At 34.6% G+C, this 19,377-nt stretch overlaps 10 protein-coding genes, 7 long non-coding RNA genes and 1 other non-coding gene across 18 annotated transcripts; 7 read left to right on the forward strand and 11 right to left on the reverse strand.

Moving 5' to 3' along the window:
* Window positions 1-134: 134 nt before the first annotated feature.
* sec39 (secretory pathway protein Sec39) lies at window positions 135-2,604 on the forward strand. Its single transcript, NM_001019276.3, has one exon. It carries the CDS (start codon window positions 146-148, stop codon window positions 2,453-2,455), a length of 2,310 nt encoding a protein of 769 aa, NP_593847.1. The 5' UTR covers window positions 135-145; the 3' UTR covers window positions 2,456-2,604.
* SPOM_SPNCRNA.3172 lies at window positions 315-1,237 on the reverse strand. The gene has a single exon (NR_192539.1). It is a non-coding gene; the product is annotated as a non-coding RNA (long non-coding RNA).
* vma13 (V-type ATPase V1 subunit H) lies at window positions 2,466-4,460 on the reverse strand (the record flags this gene model as incomplete). Its single annotated transcript, NM_001019277.3, has 6 exons — window positions 4,340-4,460; window positions 4,103-4,291; window positions 3,947-4,049; window positions 3,833-3,896; window positions 2,746-3,690; window positions 2,466-2,490 (listed from the first exon to the last, which is right to left on the reverse strand). Exons 1-6 carry the CDS (start codon window positions 4,364-4,366, stop codon window positions 2,466-2,468), a joined length of 1,353 nt encoding a protein of 450 aa, NP_593848.1. The 5' UTR covers window positions 4,367-4,460.
* Window positions 3,868-4,591, forward strand: SPOM_SPNCRNA.842. Its single transcript, NR_151224.1, has one exon. It is a non-coding gene; the product is annotated as a non-coding RNA, possible alternative UTR (long non-coding RNA).
* Window positions 4,591-4,883, reverse strand: SPOM_SPNCRNA.3173. Its single transcript, NR_192540.1, has one exon. It is a non-coding gene; the product is annotated as a non-coding RNA (long non-coding RNA).
* On the forward strand, window positions 4,649-5,756 carry dfg10 (steroid dehydrogenase). The gene has a single exon (NM_001356071.2). It carries the CDS (start codon window positions 4,837-4,839, stop codon window positions 5,659-5,661), a length of 825 nt encoding a protein of 274 aa, NP_001342871.1. The 5' UTR covers window positions 4,649-4,836; the 3' UTR covers window positions 5,662-5,756.
* Window positions 5,757-6,110: 354 nt separating this feature from the next.
* On the reverse strand, window positions 6,111-6,255 carry ost4 (oligosaccharyltransferase subunit Ost4; the record flags this gene model as incomplete). The annotated part of the gene is made up of 1 exon (NM_001019279.2): window positions 6,111-6,255. Exon 1 carries the CDS (start codon window positions 6,207-6,209, stop codon window positions 6,111-6,113), a length of 99 nt encoding a protein of 32 aa, NP_593850.1. The 5' UTR covers window positions 6,210-6,255.
* On the reverse strand, window positions 6,222-7,503 carry SPOM_SPAC7D4.08 (uncharacterized protein; the record flags this gene model as incomplete). The annotated part of the gene is made up of 1 exon (NM_001019280.2): window positions 6,222-7,503. The coding sequence occupies one exon, from the start codon at window positions 7,501-7,503 to the stop codon at window positions 7,213-7,215; it is 291 nt and encodes a 96-aa protein (NP_593851.1). The 3' UTR covers window positions 6,222-7,212.
* Window positions 7,484-8,026, forward strand: trx1 (cytosolic thioredoxin Trx1). The gene has a single exon (NM_001019281.3). The coding sequence runs from the start codon at window positions 7,628-7,630 to the stop codon at window positions 7,937-7,939; it is 312 nt and encodes a 103-aa protein (NP_593852.1). The 5' UTR covers window positions 7,484-7,627; the 3' UTR covers window positions 7,940-8,026.
* Window positions 8,027-8,547: 521 nt separating this feature from the next.
* On the reverse strand, window positions 8,548-8,974 carry SPOM_SPNCRNA.3174. The gene has a single exon (NR_192541.1). It is a non-coding gene; the product is annotated as a non-coding RNA (long non-coding RNA).
* Window positions 8,571-10,453, forward strand: alg3 (dolichol-P-Man-dependent alpha(1-3) mannosyltransferase Alg3). Its single transcript, NM_001019282.3, has one exon. The coding sequence runs from the start codon at window positions 8,754-8,756 to the stop codon at window positions 9,972-9,974; it is 1,221 nt and encodes a 406-aa protein (NP_593853.1). The 5' UTR covers window positions 8,571-8,753; the 3' UTR covers window positions 9,975-10,453.
* On the reverse strand, window positions 9,228-9,773 carry SPOM_SPNCRNA.3175. The gene has a single exon (NR_192542.1). It is a non-coding gene; the product is annotated as a non-coding RNA (long non-coding RNA).
* snoR02 lies at window positions 10,159-10,242 on the reverse strand. Its single transcript, NR_197120.1, has one exon. It is a non-coding gene; the product is annotated as a small nucleolar RNA snoR02 (small nucleolar RNA).
* A 352-nt stretch (window positions 10,454-10,805) lies between the features above and the next one.
* On the reverse strand, window positions 10,806-12,373 carry SPOM_SPAC7D4.05 (hydrolase). Its single transcript, NM_001019283.3, has 3 exons — window positions 12,192-12,373; window positions 12,080-12,156; window positions 10,806-11,990 (listed from the first exon to the last, which is right to left on the reverse strand). Exons 1-3 carry the CDS (start codon window positions 12,352-12,354, stop codon window positions 11,544-11,546), a joined length of 687 nt encoding a protein of 228 aa, NP_593854.2. The 5' UTR covers window positions 12,355-12,373; the 3' UTR covers window positions 10,806-11,543.
* A 245-nt stretch (window positions 12,374-12,618) lies between these two features.
* On the reverse strand, window positions 12,619-15,722 carry atg11 (autophagy associated protein kinase regulator Atg11). The gene has a single exon (NM_001019284.3). The coding sequence runs from the start codon at window positions 15,538-15,540 to the stop codon at window positions 12,760-12,762; it is 2,781 nt and encodes a 926-aa protein (NP_593855.1). The 5' UTR covers window positions 15,541-15,722; the 3' UTR covers window positions 12,619-12,759.
* Window positions 15,524-15,800, forward strand: SPOM_SPNCRNA.3176. Its single transcript, NR_192543.1, has one exon. It is a non-coding gene; the product is annotated as a non-coding RNA (long non-coding RNA).
* A 118-nt stretch (window positions 15,801-15,918) lies between these two features.
* Window positions 15,919-19,327, forward strand: ahk1. The gene has a single exon (NM_001019285.3). It carries the CDS (start codon window positions 16,382-16,384, stop codon window positions 19,040-19,042), a length of 2,661 nt encoding a protein of 886 aa, NP_593856.1. The 5' UTR covers window positions 15,919-16,381; the 3' UTR covers window positions 19,043-19,327.
* Window positions 16,363-16,747, reverse strand: SPOM_SPNCRNA.3177. Its single transcript, NR_192544.1, has one exon. It is a non-coding gene; the product is annotated as a non-coding RNA (long non-coding RNA).
* Window positions 19,328-19,377: the final 50 nt, after the last annotated feature.

A 19,377-nucleotide genomic window follows, 5' to 3' on the forward strand; every position in this document is an offset into this window, starting at 1 on the left:
TTAATAATTCCTACTAACAAGCTATTATTAAGTTCAATAATGCTAAACTAAAAATATCTTAGTTAAGGAAACTTGACCTACTATCACCTCATCCCATGGTAAGTAATGTTTACCCTGACTCTTACCTTCTTTCCAAGCTCATATTATGAATGAAGACAAATTGGAGTCCAAATGGTTATTTTCATTAACTGAATCACAAAAATTGTACCTTTTAATATCTCTAATAATTAATAAGAAATTACCTGAAGCTAAATTTGTTTACAAGTTACTGGATTACACTAAAGGCAATTGGCTTTCACTTTTACTTCGATTCCTTCCTGAAACGACGGATCCAGAATGCTACATACCATATATAGATATTGATTCACACTATGGTAATATAAAAGCTTCTGTGAATGATATAGAGCCTATTGTTTTACCAGATGAAGAGTTATGTCAACTTCGACTTACTAATATGAAACTATGGAATTGCAAACTTCCATCATTGAAAGATGAGGCAGAGTTCTATTCTCTTTTCTCTAAAAAAATAGTTGAAGAAACAGATTTGGTAGATTTGGCATATCAATTGACCAAAAATTCACAAGCTCCTGCAGAGATTCAACAATGGAATAGCGGGACGTTTACTGTTTTTCATAAGCTTTCACAATTTGCTGCTGTACCCATTAATTTAGAGGAAATGGAAGCAGCTACCATACGCGATGTTATCTCTTTGGCTTTTCCGGTCCTTGACTCAAAAAATTGTGTTTTCATTATGGACGAAATAATAACAGTTTTTATTAATAATTCATCAAATGATCCGAATTTGATATCAGAAAACTGGGATTTTGTTTGGAAAAAATTACTGCAACTTGTGAAAACCGATGGGCTAGCAGTCGTACATACGTTGGTTTTAAACTGGAACACTATTGAACCAAAGCTTTTTTTAAAACTTGCGAAGGTTGCTCTTGCTTCTTGTTACATATCTGACGATTCCAGTTTATATTCGGTTAGTTTAGCTCGTGATATAACTGAAGCAATCCAGAATAAATTGAACTTCAGCGACGTTAATTTTGGCGACTTACTGAAGAAACCTCATGATTTCTCAGCGGACGGCTTGTTATCATTGCAAAATGATTTGACTACGCCTTCGAGTTTATCAACGAGTCTCTTGATGGAAATTACCAAAGCTATTGCTTTATTAACTCAATTGAAAGTACCTGCACCAACCTTTAAAACAAGTGTGTCAATCTCTTGTTCGAATTTTGATTCACAGATAAAATATCTAGAAAATGTACTGTTAAACGCGTTGGGTACTATCCAATCTCCGGATTATAAAGATTGGCATGACTTATACTCTTATATCGAAAGATTTAAACAATTATCCTTATTTTTTTTGAATATCTCGGAAGATGCGATTTCCGTTGTATTTTTGAAACAGATGCTTCAGGAAAAAAGCTTCTTGGCATTGAAGCAAATGAGAAACGAAATAGGTCTGAAGGATATTGAACCAAAGGTTTTGATCGATTGTCTGAAGACAAGCTTTTATGAAAATTTTCGAGCTGCTTCTAATATGAATAAAAATCGTGGTAAACTTGCTCTTGCTTGTAAAGTTTTGGACGTTTTTGTTGATTGTGAACCTACCATTGATTTGCGACGTCGCCTGAATTCTCTTGTAAATGCTTGCAGTCTAATTCAACCATTTAAGCTCATATTGGAACCAGGAAAACCGTTATCACCAAGTCTAGTGGAAGCTAACTTAAATCCCGATAAATTAATCAAAACTATCTTTTCACAAAACCCTTCTGCGTATACTCTATACGATGATATACTAGCTCTCGATATTGAGCTTCATAAAGCAGCTGGTGATTTTGACTATAGCCAAGTATTCACTGAACTTCGTCGAATTACTGAGCATATGATAACGTTAACAATAGATGTATCATTAGAAAAAGATGACATCGAGTACGCCAAACAGATAGTTGAAGACCGGTTAATGACATTGGCTGAAGCCAGTGAAGATGTGAAATTTTTCTTGTATGAAATCGCTTATAAAATTGGAAAGTTTCCTTCCAATCATCCAAATGCGAAGGTTATTCGTCTGGACATGTTACAGATTGCTATAGCAAATGCACCGCGGCAAAAATTAGATGAAGTAGTTTCGTATTGGACAGATTTTCAATCCAATAGTAAAGTTTTGGAAGAGAATCTTAATACGACGGATGTTGAATTCCATTCATCCAAAAAAATTAAAGATTACGAGGATTTAGAAGATGCAAACTTTGACGAAGAATGGTCAAAAGCAGCTGATTTAATGAGCGATGATCCTGAAAACCAAGTATTATATGAGGGAAATTTAAATAGTTCATTATCCTTAAATGAGGACCCTTCCGTCAGCGACGAAAACCTAACTCAGAAGGTTACTTCAAAATTAACGAATGGGCTAGGTTGGGTATTAGGAGTTCCCCCTCGTAAATAGTTAAAACCGCTTATAAAGTAATTTTACTTAGGAAACTTTTAAATATTTACTTTCACTTTGAGTTTATTTATTATCTAAAAGTCGCTTTATATCTTAAACTGCCTACGCGTATGAAATAAAAAAATAATAAAAATAAACTAAATTAAGCAAATATTGGCAGTGTGCAATTTTGAAAACATTCATAGCATCTATTCTTTGACAAGAAAGATATCGTGTTAATCGCTTATTAATCCTTCCTGTATAAGTGTTAGTAATCGTTATTGAATTTTCCTTCAAATGTGAATACTTACCAAACCTCTGTCATCAAAAGCTGTACAGTAGAAAGTGCCTCAAATCGAACTTCAGGATCAGGGTGACTCATCAAGTCCATTATACGTTGTTTAGCACCATATTTTATAATCAGACTTCTACCTTCAGGATAAGATCGAATATAGGCACCCAGATCATGGCAAGCGACGGCTAGTGAAGTATTGTCTTCATTATATTGTACAATGTGAAATAACTTTTTCAAAAGGGCATAGTTATCCTCATTAAGCCTCTTGGCATTCTGATGCCAAAAATCCTCCGATCGATGAGACGGTGACCAGTGCAAGATTCCAGTGTCGAGTTCAGATTTATACATGTCGAAAGTTGAAAGATGCTTTGAACTCTCATCAAGTGTGGAAGTAATAAAATCCAAATAATTCGTTATGTCCTCATCAGCCCATTTACGCTTCTGAAGCAATTGTACCGCTTTATCAACGTGTTCGAGTAACATTGTGGAAATAGTATCTTTAGGTGCTTTATCAATTAAGTTCACCAATATAGCGAGGACAAGACGATATACTTTGGTCTTTGTATCAGATCGAATGATTTGTACGAGTAACTTAATTAAATCAAATCTTTTATTGATATCCTGAGCAATATGGGACTCAAATGTTAGTTGCCAAAAACAAAATAATGAATAATATTGAAGCTGAGTATCCCCGATGGAATTACGCAACAATTCAGCCAAACGAAAAGAGCAAGTGTTTTCAGCCCACAATGCATAGCGATGAGCCTTCAATGTAAGTACGCCGTTAAGGCATTGTACAGCAAAAAGTCTAGTAAGAGGATTGAGGGACTGCATTAATTTGCCAAGATATTCCAAAAAAAGAGTAAACGCTTTAGCAACGGAGCACGGTGAAGAAGAAGAACATAAAGCGAATACTCTGGCAAACAAAAGTTTCGAGTCATCATCTAAATAATTTATATAGCTAAGTGGTTAGAATTGCTTTAAAACCGCAAAAAAATTCGATTTGTCAACATAAAGGGATGAAATAATTAAAAGGTAATTTCAAAAGACAAACATCCACTATCAAGACTATCAAAGCTTTCAACAATGTATAAATGACTTACCTTTCATCCTTTTCGAGAAAGTCGTAGAAAGCAGGACCAAAGGCACTTAAAAATTTATTTGAGTCTTAAAAAATTAGTGATTCACGATCAATGTATAAAGGTAATATTCCTTACTAAGTAAAGTGTCTGCGAGTTTAACAAGGGCGAAGTTTACGACGTCAGGAGTGTCTTTCATAGAGAGCAATTTCAAAAAGAGATTGGAATAAGCAGTGGTATCCTTTTTAAAAAAGTTAATGAATAGTCATTAATGGTGAGAGAATAAAGACTTACCTCTTCGGCTGTTTTCACATAAGCCGATAATGGTTTGCCTGTGAGATTCTCAATTTCTTGAAGTTCGTTTTCCTCTAAAGAACCAGATCTTTGATATCCCTGCCAAGGAATAGCAACACAACGCACATTATTGATAATTTCGTCGACTTGTGAGTTATCTAATTCAACGGGTGGAGGGGATGCAGCATTCTGACTTGGTTAGATTTCTCGTGGTTAACCGGTGGAAATAAAACATACACTTAATTCTAAATCACTATTTGACATTTGAAGCTAAGATTTATGTGACGAAATGAAAACGAAGGGACTATTAAGACTGACAACACTTGGTGGGTGAACGTGGTAAGAGTGTGTATTGAGCAAATTGTACCTTCTTCAAGTTATCGCAATATGCAAGCTTATACATAAATGACGATAAAAACCCCATTTAAGAGTTTTTGTTTCTATTTAATTTACTTTTCTAACCATTTAATTTAAATCTCCCCTTTGAAGGTATGAGACTTCTAAATTTTTATCAGCATAAGTATCTAAATTTCCGAGCAGTTCGTAGAGGTTTGTAACACATCCTAGGTAAACTTGTACTATTCTAAATTCAATTATAATTAAAGAACTTGATACTCAGAGGATGATTAAAATAGGCTGATTCTTTCATAAAACTATCACATTCTTTGTTCTATTCAACTTTGACTTACAAAGTACATATATCTTTTATCCGACAAAGGACACCGCATTGTATAATGCAACTGCTTAATAACTGGTATTCGTTACTCTTGACTGAGGTAGCTGCATATTTTACGAGCACAACTCTGTTTGTTAGTATTTTAAAAAACGCGCCTAGTCTAAGCTGGTTAATGAAATACGGAGGTCATGATAATTTTGGGTTAAAGCCTCCTCTAATTGCTACCAAGCTTGAAGTACCTAAACGGTGGTTTTGGCATTTTTACGCGTTTATTTCCCTCTTGAATCCATTGTTTACATTTTTTATCCTAAATACCAATTTTCCTATTCCTATATTTAAAAATATCAAAGAGGACTTGATGTACAGTAAAAAGCTACAAGTACTCCTACTAATTTATGAAATTCACACGCTGCGTAGATTATATGAGAATCTACGTTTTCGCAAAAGCGGTTCGAAAATGCTTGCTGGTCATTATTTATTGGGATACCTGTTTTACACACATACATTCCTTGCATTGCTTTTGTGCGGTAGAAGAAGTTATGAAAATACAATGTCAAGCATGCAATTTGTTGGTTTGGGGATTTACGCAATAGGCAGCATTTGGCAGAATGCAAGTCATGAACATTTGATTGCTCAAAAAAATCATTCGCAATATCTAGTCCTAAAAAAAGGATGTTTTAAATGGATAACTGGCCCCCATTACCTTGGAGAAATCATTGTTTATACTGGAATAGCACTGATTGCCCAACACTGGTTAATATGGCTAGTCTTGGGATGGGTACTTTGCAATATGGTAGCAATCTCTTCTTCTTATGCTTGTACGGTCAAGAACAAAGAACAAAGTTTGGACTTTCGGTGGACTCTTATACCTTTTCTATACTAAGAAAAGCGTGCCGTCAGGATACCGCGATTCTTATTGATTGTGTAAAATAACATTTATTAAAAAAAAAGATAATTTGTATTAATATTTAGTCGGGGTTTGAGAAGAGACGAACTTTAAAGATGTATTATTATTTTATGTTGCACTTTAGTACAAGCAACAGTAGATGATAAAAGTTATTTGGCCAGCATGTAGAAAATAGGGAAGGAAGGAAAAAGAGATAGGAAAATAAGAAAAAAGTAATACAAGTGTATCCAATATTTAACGGAACAAATAATAAGACATATTTTGTTTCGTAATATAATCATTTTGATATGCAGGTACAAATTCCATTTCACAACAATACCAAAGGTAACTTCCCTTAATTGAAAGAGTGACTAATTTAAAAAACGTAGACGAAGAGTGCAGCTATAAAGGTAAGTTAGACAAACAGACATGAATCTCTCTTTCTTTTATGCTTGAGGACGTGAAAGGTAATGGTAAAGGATGATTAAGAGCATCATGGAGATACCAAAGGTGGTAACGATATTTTGAAGTTGAACGTCTGTCATTTTTAAGATGATCCTTTGTAGGAAATGAGTTCTGATGCTTGTGCTCGGTACAAGTTGGGAATACAAGTATTTAGGTCCAAGCCTGAATTGCCGTGCATTCTCATAAAGTAACGAAGCACGGTTGCTACTTGAAATGTGAATATCAGTACTGCAGTGATGAAAAAGACTGCCGGTATATAAGGTAAAAGAAAGAAGAAAGAAAATTCATTTTACGGTACTTTCGAATTCTTTAATACATATTGCTGCTCAATAGCTTCTGGATGTCTAAAATGTGAATGCTTCGAAAGAGCGTAAAAAAATTTCAAAAAAAAAAATTTCTTCACCATCCCTATAATTGCCGTTGATTAAAAAAAAAAAAATGTAACTTTCTACTTTGTTAAAGCCAAAGTAGCTGTAGAAAAAGTGACTGTGGATGCGTATGTAAAAGGTTACCCTCTCAAGCTGAAAACTGCATTGTACTATTTCGCCATAACGTGAATTTGATATAAAGCGATGGTTCAATACACCGTTTCTAGAGGAAGTAGCATGGAAAAAACATAAATTAAAATATCGTTCATCGTTCTAACGAAAGTTCAGCTACCGCAAAGAATTATTTGACTGGCGATTAACTTTTTTTTGATTTCAGAATTTCAAGTATATGTGACACTGTTATAAACTGCATATTTATACTCCTTTTCCAATTTCTACCGCCATTTATATGTAAAATGGATTTTGTTAACAGTAGGAATATCGCCTCACTATTTTACATTTTTGTATGTCTTTTAATTTGTAATTTCATATCAGTACCTCAGTTGTTATAACAAAATTTTCTTAACATTACTTCGACTCCACTAACTAGATCGTGTACAGCAAAGAAAAGAGCACGCATAATCTTTCAGCTTACCAAAAAAAAAGAAAATCTTTACATTTACATACTTATTATTTTGATGCTTTAATTGCTTATAATCTCATGTTTGTCGAGAATCCACGATTAACAAGCTGACATAACAACAAGATGGCTTCTTTAGCTTTGTTTACTAATTGTCAGGTTTCCGATTTGTGATTCGTTGTAATTCCATGAAGTATTACTCCGAAATGCGTTATAGAAAATTAGGAAACGAATTGGTAGGTTGATGGCAGAGAATGGCACCATATCCTCGTTATTGTAGCTCATTACCTCATCGTCGGTGATTGCACAATGTACGCTCTCGATCTTTCTACTAGAATAAGCGAACTTATAAATTACACATTTTCTCAATAATATATAAACGGGCACGTCGCACCATCGTATAAGTATACTAGAGACAAAGTTCATTTGCACTCCTGAAGTCAACGTCTTTTGAATTTTTCAGGTTTACTTCTGTTTACTCGTTAAATCGATTTTTTCTTTATTTGAGTATATATTTTTAACTTAATTTCCCATTTCATTTATATACAACATGGTGAAACAAGTCTCCGACTCTTCTGAATTTAAATCTATTGTTTGCCAAGACAAGCTTGTCGTTGTCGACTTCTTTGCTACTTGGTGTGGACCTTGCAAGGCCATTGCTCCTAAGTTTGAGCAATTTTCCAACACTTACTCTGATGCCACTTTCATCAAGGTTGATGTCGATCAATTAAGTGAAATTGCAGCTGAAGCTGGCGTTCACGCTATGCCCTCTTTCTTCCTTTACAAGAATGGTGAGAAGATTGAAGAAATCGTAGGTGCTAATCCTGCTAAATTAGAGGCTTCTATTAAGGCGAACCTCTAATTTACGCAATCTGATAGTTAGTTGTTATGAACTTGTAATACAAAATATTTTTATTTAACAAAAATAAATGTTTTGCTTTTCTTTGTGTATGCACCGTTGTAATTTATTGGGAAAAGTATTTTTGTCCTAGCATCTTTTCTACTGAAGTTGCAGAACGGCGATTTGCGTACAATTATCGCAATAATAGTAATGTGCCATCGACCAGGCGTAGTAATCTAGTCATGGGCATTTTTCAGACAAGCTAGCTAATTTGCGACCGCCTTGAGCATTTGTAATATTTAATACGACTTTTTGGTTAGGCGTTCGTGACTCTGTTCTACATTATTCTCCTATCCTTCTAAGATAGACATTGGAGAGTGTATACCAATTTGGAATGATACCATTTGGATGAATAAATATCCTTTTTGATTACATGCTCAAATACATGCTACTCTTTATTTATAACATTATACAATTAACCCAACGAATATTTATGTTGATCTGAGTAGCAAACATATTTTTGTATTCTATTAGAATAAAATCTTTAATATTCTCGTTAAGTATTGTTTTATAACAATCAAATTTCACATTTATGGAGTAAAATCACAGTAATGATTACGCTCCGTCGACATGTTCTTAACACTTACATCCTAACATACATTGTTCGTCTAACGAGTTTCATTAAAAACACAATTTTTCTTAAACAAAAAGGAGTTCCTTTCTATGTGAAAGAACTCTACCAATTTTCCATTGTCTATAATAAGCGTTACTCTTAAAAACCTGGGATCTGTCTACATTATTTGCTAAAGTCTCGTATTTTATCAAAAGTTAACCAATGTCTTCAGTTGAGACAAGAAATTCTTTTAATCCTTTTCGGGTATTATTTGATCTTGGTTCCTATGGCTGGTTACATCCTTCAAGGCTCCTTCTGTTGGAAATTCCTTTTGTCTTTGCTATTATTTCCAAAGTTCCCTACACGGAGATAGACTGGATTGCTTACATGGAGCAGGTGAATTCATTTCTATTAGGAGAAAGAGATTATAAATCTCTTGTCGGATGTACAGGCCCTCTGGTCTACCCTGGAGGGCACGTATTTTTGTACACCCTTTTGTACTACCTTACTGATGGAGGGACCAACATTGTAAGGGCGCAATACATTTTTGCCTTTGTATACTGGATTACAACGGCTATTGTAGGGTATTTGTTTAAAATTGTCCGCGCTCCTTTTTATATATATGTTTTGCTTATACTTTCAAAACGTCTACACAGTATATTTATCTTACGTTTATTTAACGATGGATTCAACAGTTTATTCTCTTCCCTTTTTATTTTGTCTTCATGCAAAAAAAAGTGGGTTAGAGCTTCAATTCTACTAAGTGTCGCTTGTTCTGTCAAGATGTCCTCCTTGCTTTATGTCCCAGCTTATTTAGTTCTTTTGCTCCAAATCTTGGGGCCCAAAAAGACCTGGATGCATATTTTTGTTATTATAATTGTACAAATTTTATTTTCTATTCCCTTCCTTGCCTATTTTTGGTCGTATTGGACTCAAGCCTTTGATTTTGGCAGAGCATTCGATTATAAGTGGACAGTAAACTGGAGATTCATTCCACGCAGCATTTTTGAGTCTACATCATTTTCCACATCAATACTTTTTCTTCATGTTGCTTTGCTAGTTGCATTTACCTGCAAACACTGGAATAAACTGAGCAGAGCAACACCATTTGCAATGGTAAACTCCATGCTGACCTTGAAGCCTTTACCAAAACTCCAACTCGCAACTCCTAATTTTATCTTTACTGCATTAGCAACATCCAATTTGATTGGTATATTATGTGCAAGATCCCTGCATTATCAATTTTATGCATGGTTTGCTTGGTATTCACCATATCTATGCTATCAAGCTAGTTTTCCTGCTCCGATAGTAATTGGCTTATGGATGTTACAAGAATACGCATGGAATGTTTTTCCTAGTACTAAACTATCTTCATTAATCGCTGTATGCGTGCCGCTTATTACTATTTTGAAGCTATACACATCCGACTACAGAAAACCCTGATCCCTCTTTACTAATACGCAAAATAAACTTTATAAAAAGCTTAAACACTTCACTTTTAATTACTCATGGTTTTTAAAAAACAAAATTTTTAGTTTTTTCATTTGTGTACCGACTATAAATTTTTGAAAATTAACATCTTATAAAAACGAACATTAGTCTAATCTTTTAATTCGTATCTTTATGCCGTCATAATTCGATGAATATTCTCTTCAATGAAAATCTCAGGGGATTGACAGATTGATAAAAATTCATACATTTAATCATTCGACACTGAAATGAATTAGCACCAGTGTTTTTATCAAATGCTCATTATTACTTTTAAAAAAGCGTTTCTAAAATATAAAACAAACAGTTGCTAAGAACACAAGTGCTTTCCGCACAACTATTGCAAATATTAGAATAAACAAGTTGCTGATTTTATAGCTTGCACCATTGACAGTCACATTTTACTAAGGTTTCATTATATATTTCAGTTCCCTCGTTAAAGTAATTTTGTGATTTGCTGTTTATTTGCATAATGTGAACTTCTTAAGGATACATTCGACCGCTGTAAGCGCCTCTTGTCTGATGTAGCGTAGTATGGATTATGAAAAAAACATATTTAGCGTAACTTGTAATAGTTCTAATAAGCTAATAAGTAAAATCAACTTCTACCAGCTTCAACTGCACTTCAAAATATATTTTTCATAAAAGGTTTAGAATAATTGCTTTTTAAGGGAATGACTATAAACGCAGGCATACATGTGAGAAAGCAACTTTTATCTTACTATAGCTAGTGCAGCGTAATAAATATTTCTTTATATCAGCATATTGGCATTTCGAGGGAATAATGGTGAATATGTAAATGTCTTAAAAATATTAAATATAGAGCCAGTACTAATTGTTAAATAAAATTTAGATAATTTAAAAGCATAAATCCCTTTAGCTAAATAAATGCTTTATCGAATTTGCTCGGTTTGCGTCAGTTCTTCGAATTTCAATATTTATGAATAGAGTATACACTCCATTAAAGAAAAGAATTTTGTGAGCTACTCTGTATAGATTTTGAACCCGTAAAAACAGCAAATGCATAACTGAGCCCTAGATTGTTGGTCTAACGATTATTCTCGTAGCATGGATGCTAGACTTGGAATAACGCGACTAGAATGGTCATTCAAATTAGAAAATAAAAAGGATTGCTATTGCGTTTATCGGCATATTCTTCATTTTTTAAATTTTCGTTAGCATGCATATGCATTAGCCATTTCATGTTCATGTCTTTTCGGAATATTCATTGTTTACTTATTTGCGCCCTTGTATAATGAAAACAACAATAGATCAATCTCTAAAAAATTAAAAGGATCACATAAATATAATTTTTCTTCAATGTCAAAAGCTAGTACACAAAGGAACAACAGAGCTTTGTTGAAAATATAATCAATTTATACATTTATTAGAATTCTGACGAAATATTCATTTATAAGAAAAAATTATCATTTCAAATGTGAAACCTTTATTGTCACATTAGGTCCTTGAAGAAGGGGTCCAGATATGAATGTTGGATACGCGGTAAACCTGACTGCGTTTATTTTACTTCTGTTCAAAATATTTCAGGAAATTGGTTTTTATGTCACAGTATTCAGCATTCCATTGGATGTTTCTTGCTGCTGAAACATCTTTTATTAAATCATCCCCTAGGTGCATACATTCTTCTGGTTGAATCTCCTGTCCAAGAAGTTTAACAGCCTTTTCCATAGCATAATCAAATATTTCCCTGCTTGGTTTTTCAAATCCAACGTCGTACGAAAACGCATATATATCTATTAGATGATCTATGCCGTAATCTTCAAGCACTGTACGAATTCTTTCGTCTGTGTTTGAAATAATACCAATAATGTATTTCCTCTCTTCTTTATTTCTCTTAAGGAAATCAATCAGAAGAGGATGAATCGTGTAACCCGTCTTTTTGGAAAAGTAACTCCATAGCTCTTCAGCCATTTCTGCAGGAACAGGAGTTGGAAAAGAATGTTCGATAACCTAAAATTGTTAGCATGTAAAGGTTTTTTAGAAATCAAGAGATTCAATTCTTTACAAAACACAAATCTCAATGAAATTCAGACACATACTTTGATCCACCAGTCATGAGGATTTAATCCTGACTTTTTTCCATGATTCTTATGCTTTTCACTGAAATCCTTGAATGCTAAATTATTAGATAAATAGAAACCAAAAGCTAACCTTTATTACTATTGTGTTCAATTTCATCAATAGTTGCATGAACTCCATACTTCTGAGCGACTTCGCTGTACACAATTGGAACAGGTTTACTTAAATGAAGGATTGTTCCAAAAGCATCGAACGTAACCAACTTGATCTTTTGGATATTTTTTGAGGGAATCATAATTCCAGGTTGTACTTTGATGGGACACACTACACAAAGCAATTTACATAAGGTACTCCTTACCACCAGTGCGTTGTTCGGTGTGATAAATAATATTTGCAAATCACTTTTATTGCGAGCGATTGCGTTCTACATATTAAATAATATACGAATAGATTAAAAGTTCATTAAAAATTTATCATGTTACAAGACGAGAGACACGCTACAGCAATAGTAGTCGTTAATTTACGTCGGATACCTTACTAGGCGAGACCAAAAAACAAATTTCAGTAAATAATGCCATAACAGATCAAAACCTGAAAAAATAGAAGTATGATAATACCAAATGTCTGTCATATAGAATCAGTCCCACAAATACAAGCAAAGAAAAAGCAAGTGAAGGTATAAGCTAGGTCACATAATGATTTAAAATCTTTCATCGATAGCTTCCACTAAATGCCATATTGTACCTGAAGGCAGGCGAAGCCATTTATCCGTCGAATCATCAGCAGTACGATCTTCAATGGAAGTTACCCTTCCTAACATCCAGTCGCGGCTTTCAAGTTTCAAATGCGGTTGAGTGTTCAAATAATAATGAGGAGCGTTAACATTAAAAGCCGCCCACACCTTTTTGTTACCGGCGGTACGTCGAGTAGGCAAAAACAAGACCAAGGATCCTTGTTTGAAATTCCTTAATGAGACTTTACTTTGAGAGTCCAAAATAGCTTTCAGCGCCTTGTCCCTGTTAGATTGAAATTCACGTTTCCAACGAAGTTCATGATTATGTGCTTGAGTCAAAACACTGACAACAAAGTTATGGAAAGAGTCAAAATCTAAAGAACTCATTCTGTTCAAAAATTCCTGGAAATTCCTATCAGCATCCTCCCCATCCATCCAATAAAGATACTGTAAATCTTTGGAATTAAATTCAATTTGGCGATCTGGAATCGATGCATGGCCATCTCTTTCGTTATCTGAATCAAATCCAGGCTGAGTAACGCATTCCCGAAGAACAGACTGTAACTCATTACACCGGAATACAATGGTATAAAGTTTCTGAGTTAATATCTTACATTGTTCTTTTCGATTCTCGGAAAGTTTGAGTAAATCAGCTTTCTCTGCAAGAGCATAATCTCTCTCTTCAATAATATGTTGTACTGCTTCGGCATCTTTTGCAAGAGTAGCGTATTCGCCCTTTTGCTTCAAACTCGTGAGTTGAAGCTTGAAAGCATTATAAAGTTCTTGCAAGCTATCAACTTTGCCCTCAAATACGGAGTAAAGGTTTAATATGTTCGGTTCATTAGAATGCATCTCCTCGTTTGATTGCTGTTCTGCAACTGCCGCTTCATTTTTCGTAAGCAGTTTCCGTGTTGATGAAAGTTCCTCCTGTAAATTTTCGTATTTTTGTAGCACTTCCTCATTTTCAGTTTCGAGGTATTGGATCTTTTCTTCCTTCCCTTGAAGCTCAATTAATAAGTCCTCATTTCTTTTATTTACCAAATCTAATTCGTTGCGTAATTGATTAACCTCATCTTGAAGTCGTAATATGTGGCTGTCGGTAAAAGAAGTTTTGCGATTAGTTAATTTACGAATTACGTTTAGAGGCACAATACTAGGGGAAACACGGTAAAATGGCTGAGAAGAATTAGACTGCTCATTGATGGGTGGATGTGGAGCATTTGGAGATAAACCATCATTGTTAATGTTATAATTAAAGCCGTTTTGATGGCTTAACATTGCCTCTAAATTATTGCAACGATTTTGATACATTGCCAATTTTTCATGTAATGAATTGTTCGCTTGAACCGTATTGGAAACGGCTTCTCGAGGACTTCCAGGAAAGCCCAAATATTCTGAGAGCCGATTGCTTAGCATTTGATGAAAAGTTTGGTAATTCGGATGTGCTTGAATATTGAGTAAATAATTAGAAATTTCGTCACGAGTTAAAACTGGTAAGTACTTTAGCTGGCCATGATTAAAAAGCAAATTAGAGAAATGACTGAGCCAAGACTTCCTAAGAGAAAGCTCCTTCTCCTGGTCTAAAGGAAGAGAACTATCATGGCTTACATTGTATGATTCCTGCCATTCAGTCCTCCTCAGTGCCTCCATTAAAATGTCGATATATAGCGAAAAAATGTTTCGAGACTGAGAAAGAACGAATTTGCTTCTGTCAAGCTCTTCTGCTATTTGTCGAAGATATTCGTACAATGCATCATATCTAAGAGAAACCTTATAAAAGGAAAGCCAAAAAGATTTCAAAGATATTAGTGATGACTTTCTAGAACTTTTTAATTCCGACAGATTACTTTGAAGTTTTTCCATGCAATCAGTAATTTCGGTTTCGTAATTACATTTTGGTTTGATTTGAGAAGTAGTTGAAGTTGACTCTATTTTAAGGATCTCTTGCAATATATTGGCTGCATCCTGAGCGACGGAACGTAGATGATAATAAGCATCATCTCCTTCCTTGATTGAAGGAACTTCCTTGAATGGGGAAACGATAATACTATTTGCGGCGCCAATGCACTGTTGGACTCGTTTTTGAGCTTCAGCATAACGAGCTGAAATGGAGTTTAACCAGGAGTCCAATTTAGTCCAATTTGTTGAAAGTATTTTAAGAGGAGTAATGGGTAAAGAACCAGTTGGTAGAGCGAGGAAATCATGAAGTAAATCAGACACAGATACTCGATCTAGTCTTTCGTAGAAAACGAAAAGTAAATCTTTCATACCAGATTGTCTTCTTTGTAAATAATTCATTGCAACTTCTGGAGAAACAATACTAGTAGAATACTCATCATGGCATACGCTTAATTGATTATGAATCTTTGAAGAAGACTCTAAAATATCAGATAATAATGAAAGACACTTGCTGATTTTATCTTTCCATTGATCTGAAGAAGAATCAGCTATAATCCCAGTAAGTACATTAGATATTGGTTGTCCTTTCAGAGAAGGAATAGAAGGAATTTTATCACCATCGTAGGTGAAAGTCAACAAGTTTTGATCTAGTACGTAAATAACCACATCACTTTCACTATTTAGTACGGTTTCATTCAAAGACATTCCGTTCGGCAATAATAGTTTTGCTTCATCACTAAGTCCAATATTGAGCTCCATAATCCAAGCTACAAGATTTTGGGGAGTCCATTGTACATTATCTATGGTCCAACTCTTTCCGGAGAATGAATCATTCAATCGAAAACGCATACTGACCTATTGTATTGCTTAACTTTATCATTCGCGATTCCCCAACATTAAACTTGAAATATTTGATCTAAAAGAAAACTCAATATCAGTTATTTATAATCCGTTGCATATAGTTATTCTCTGTCCTTATATTCCGTTTTGTTTGGTAAGTTGGCGGGTTCTATTTGGTTTAGGCGATTGTTGGGTACTAACTACCAAAAGGAGATTGGCATTGTATGAACACTGAGTTGAAGCTGTAAGACAATACAGCTTAAAATTTCAAATGTCTTTTCATTTAGCTTAAAAAAACAATTTTAATTATTGGTTTTATTATGTTTGTCTACTGAAATATATGTCATATGTAGCCGTATACCCTCAAGCTGGTGGGTTCGGAAACTCAGCCTTAACCAAGCATCTACACTGGGTGTGAACGAAAGTGTTGGGGATGCTAATTTACATTGCGGATTTCATATATTTAATTTAAAGATATCTTCTACTTGTTTACTTTTCATTCTTTTAGAATACAAGTATTCTAAACTCGGAAGTATTTTTCTTGTTTTTTTAACCGCGAATCTTTTGGTTACCGATTTCTCTGTCTTTTATCGATAAAGTTTTTAAAAAATTAAAAAAGTCAAAATTTCTCTACTGTAGGAAAAACTTTTGAGCATCTTTTAGCATATTTGGTACATTTTTTTCTGGCATTTGCATAGCTTGTCCTTTAAATCTTCATTTCTTTATTAGTGGTGATTGCACGGCTCATGTTAATTAATTTGGTTTTAATCTAGGGATTAATTATATTCTTTTTATTTGCATTTCACACTTATTCTTTTCTTTACATTTAGCTTCATTTCTGAAATTCTGAATGGGTGACTTTCAATCACGATATGAGATCCTTGCCGCTATTATGGGTCCTCCCAATACAGCCTCCTTTAAAGAGGAAGAGCATTCGGGTTCCCAAACAAAAAACTATCCTGTTGTGGTAAAATGTATTCAGGAACATGATCCCGTCGATACAACCAATGTGCTTGTAGCTGACGACCTTGATTCGAACTTTGAACCATTTTCGATTACAGATGATTATGGTAAATATGAAAACACTTTAGTAAGCCATTCCTCAACAATCTTAAATGAGCCTTACAACGAATCACCCTCATCATCATCTTCTGATTCCTCTTCTCGTTCTACCTCTCCTTTTTCTCAGTTGTCTTCTCAAAGCCTACGCCTTAATGCGGAGGAGATAGCGCCTTCTAGCTTAATAAATAAGGCCGTCCAATCTACCTTACGTCTTTCGGAGCCACTGGTTTCTCCAATAAAGTGTCCTTTATCCGAGCAATTCATCAATTTTATTAATCAGCAGGATTCTGATAAGGTAGTTCTTATAAGAGGGTTTTTATTACCACATTTGGCTTCTTTAACCACTAAAAACGTTTCCGAACCGGAATTGGATAAACTTAGGCATTCTTTGTATAACTGGTGGGTATCCATTCTTCGACGTTTACAATCTAATATTTCTACTTCAGAACGTATCACATATACAAAGGCCATACTTGCTATCGCCAAGCATCATTGTTGGAACAAAGTGGAACACTCTGCTTTATTGTACTTGGAACACCAATTAATACTTTACGATACATTGACATTTGTAGTTCATCTGCTTTCTCAAAAGTCCTTGCCGTATTCATTAACGACATTTTGTGCGAGTATCTTGGTTCTCTCCTTTTTTCAACTTCCACTTTTTGCCGACCATTTCTTGAGCGCATTAGATGTAAAGAAAAAGTACATTGATGCTTTGGGCTCATCCTTCGACGAAAAAATAATGATTATTTCACATAAGTATCTTGCGCCATTTTTTACTGACCAATTTTCCTCGACTATGCATCCGTATTACCCAAAACGAACTTCAACGCCTTTTACTATAGGTTACAATAGGCAGCCTATTGAATTCACACGAGCATGGATGCGTCGCTTTAAGTCTTCTACAGGTGGATTCTTTTTCGAGTTTTTATCATGCTATCATTCTTTTTTAGCTTTGCAATTCTCTTTCGAATTACCTGATAATGTCATATATTTCGCTCCAGGTTACATATGCTTACATGCTTATCTTCTTGAATTAACCATTTCGGTTATACATATTAGCGACAAAAAGCCATTAATGTTACCTACAGGACATGAGCAGTTTCCATGTAAGACTTTACCAGAAGTAAATCCATCAATGGAAGAATACAATCCTAAGATGCCTGTAACTGCCACGACTTTATCGACTCTTCAACAGTTTGTCGGACATATTAAAGATGCTTTTAAAAAGATTGGGGATTGCAGACAAGAGCAGATGCGTTTATTAGCCGTTTTAGAGCAAGTTTTAATTAATGTTGCCAAAAACACCCCTGCTTTTAATCTTCAATCTTGTTTCTTGCTGTGTTCTCTTGTTGAACAGTGTTTCGGGGTATTTAACGATTTCTCACACCGTTTTGATTTTTCTTTTTGGATTTCAGTTGCCAAAAGATTAATATCAACTTCCCACAATATGTCCATTGTTCGTAGTATAACTTTCATTTATGCTGTCTGGCCATATTTAGATATAAAATCTAAAGAATTGGTAACGTTGCAATGGTTACTAGAAGAAAATACTTTCCAGGAATTGTTTCTTCATTGGTCGCCTCTTGTGAGAGCTTATTTTCAGCGCCTTGTATGTTGGAGATTCTTAAAGCTTGATGATATGGAAGAATTCCAATTTAAAGGTACAGTTACTTTACGTGTAAAAAACCTTTTAAAGCATTATTTCACAGCCCAAGCTCTTTACCACGAAGAATGTCTCGTAAACGGTAGGGCATCTCCTATCACAAAACCCAGTGAACCTGTTCCAATGAGGCGGTTAACCATTGTTTGTAATCATTATCAAAATTATGGTAATTCGGAGAGTACCGAATTTGAGCTTTCCAATTATAAACAAGATGATGGCACAATTCAAGCATTAGTCACTGATGTCGTCTCAATTTCAAATAGCTTTTCGAGTGGTTTGAAAAAAGCTTTTGGGTCGCTTTTTAAAAATGTATCTGGTCTCCCTGCTGAAACTGAAATTGCTTATCATCATACTCTTTCTGCTTCGAATTCATATGTGTTTACTGATTTGGTAGATAATCCTGATTCAATGTTAAAATCTACATTGAAATACCGGTTTGTTTTCAAGTTCTCTCCATCCCAACCTCTTTCTTCCCTCGGGAAAAACAAGGAAAAATATGACGCTCTCTTAGAGCGCTCATCACATGGAGTTCTTCCTGTCCAGTCGAAGATGTTGCTGTACAACAGCAATCATATAAGCTGCCCCTTGTCAAGCATCAAAGGTGTTTCAGTAAACGGCAAAAGGTTAGTCTATACCAGCCGTGCATTAGTTGAATGGGCCCTTGTTGTTAATGAATTTGATCATGCGCTTTCTTTACGCAAAGGAAACGAGACGGAGGACATGGAGGCACCCACGTTAACTGTCCGTATTCCAAAATCGTATGCTTCTAACATCTACAATTAAAGAATGGATCTTGTTTGATTAACTTATTTATTTTCCTTGCGCATTTTGAGAATTTGCTTGATATCTATGTTACTGTCCTTCTTTTTTAAATCTGTATGCGATATCCGCTCTTTTTAGTTTTATCAGTTGCTTCTGATAAGTATATTGGAAGCTCAAATTTTTTAATCATTTGTTTCATTTTAGTTAGCTAATATATTGTTTGAAAAATCTTTTAAGTATGCTTACGTTTTATAAAACGGAACAGGTTTGAAGCATTTCTTTAATGTGGGCAATTTGCTTGAGTATATTTTGTCTGCTAGCTGCAAAAAACTGAAAATACTACTTGAATTGTTTGA

Source organism: Schizosaccharomyces pombe (assembly GCF_000002945.2).
Source record: "Schizosaccharomyces pombe strain 972h- genome assembly, chromosome: I".
NCBI lineage: Eukaryota > Fungi > Ascomycota > Schizosaccharomycetes > Schizosaccharomycetales > Schizosaccharomycetaceae > Schizosaccharomyces > Schizosaccharomyces pombe.

Excerpts from the sequence above, each read along its gene's own strand:
- sec39 (NM_001019276.3), top strand. The coding sequence starts at position 146 with ATGAATGAAGACAAATTGGAGTCCAAATGGTTATTTTCATTAACTGAA.
- dfg10 (NM_001356071.2), top strand. The coding sequence starts at position 4,837 with ATGCAACTGCTTAATAACTGGTATTCGTTACTCTTGACTGAGGTAGCT.
- trx1 (NM_001019281.3), top strand. The coding sequence starts at position 7,628 with ATGGTGAAACAAGTCTCCGACTCTTCTGAATTTAAATCTATTGTTTGC.
- alg3 (NM_001019282.3), top strand. The coding sequence starts at position 8,754 with ATGTCTTCAGTTGAGACAAGAAATTCTTTTAATCCTTTTCGGGTATTA.
- SPOM_SPAC7D4.05 (NM_001019283.3), bottom strand. The coding sequence starts at position 12,354 with ATGATTCCCTCAAAAAATATCCAAAAGATCAAGTTGGTTACGTTCGAT. Across the intron at positions 12,157-12,191 it reads TGAACACAATAGTAATAAAG|CATTCAAGGATTTCAGTGAA; the intron begins GTTAGCTTTTGG and ends CTAATAATTTAG. Across the intron at positions 11,991-12,079 it reads CTCATGACTGGTGGATCAAA|GTTATCGAACATTCTTTTCC; the intron begins GTATGTGTCTGA and ends TAACAATTTTAG.
- atg11 (NM_001019284.3), bottom strand. The coding sequence starts at position 15,540 with ATGCGTTTTCGATTGAATGATTCATTCTCCGGAAAGAGTTGGACCATA.
- ahk1 (NM_001019285.3), top strand. The coding sequence starts at position 16,382 with ATGGGTGACTTTCAATCACGATATGAGATCCTTGCCGCTATTATGGGT.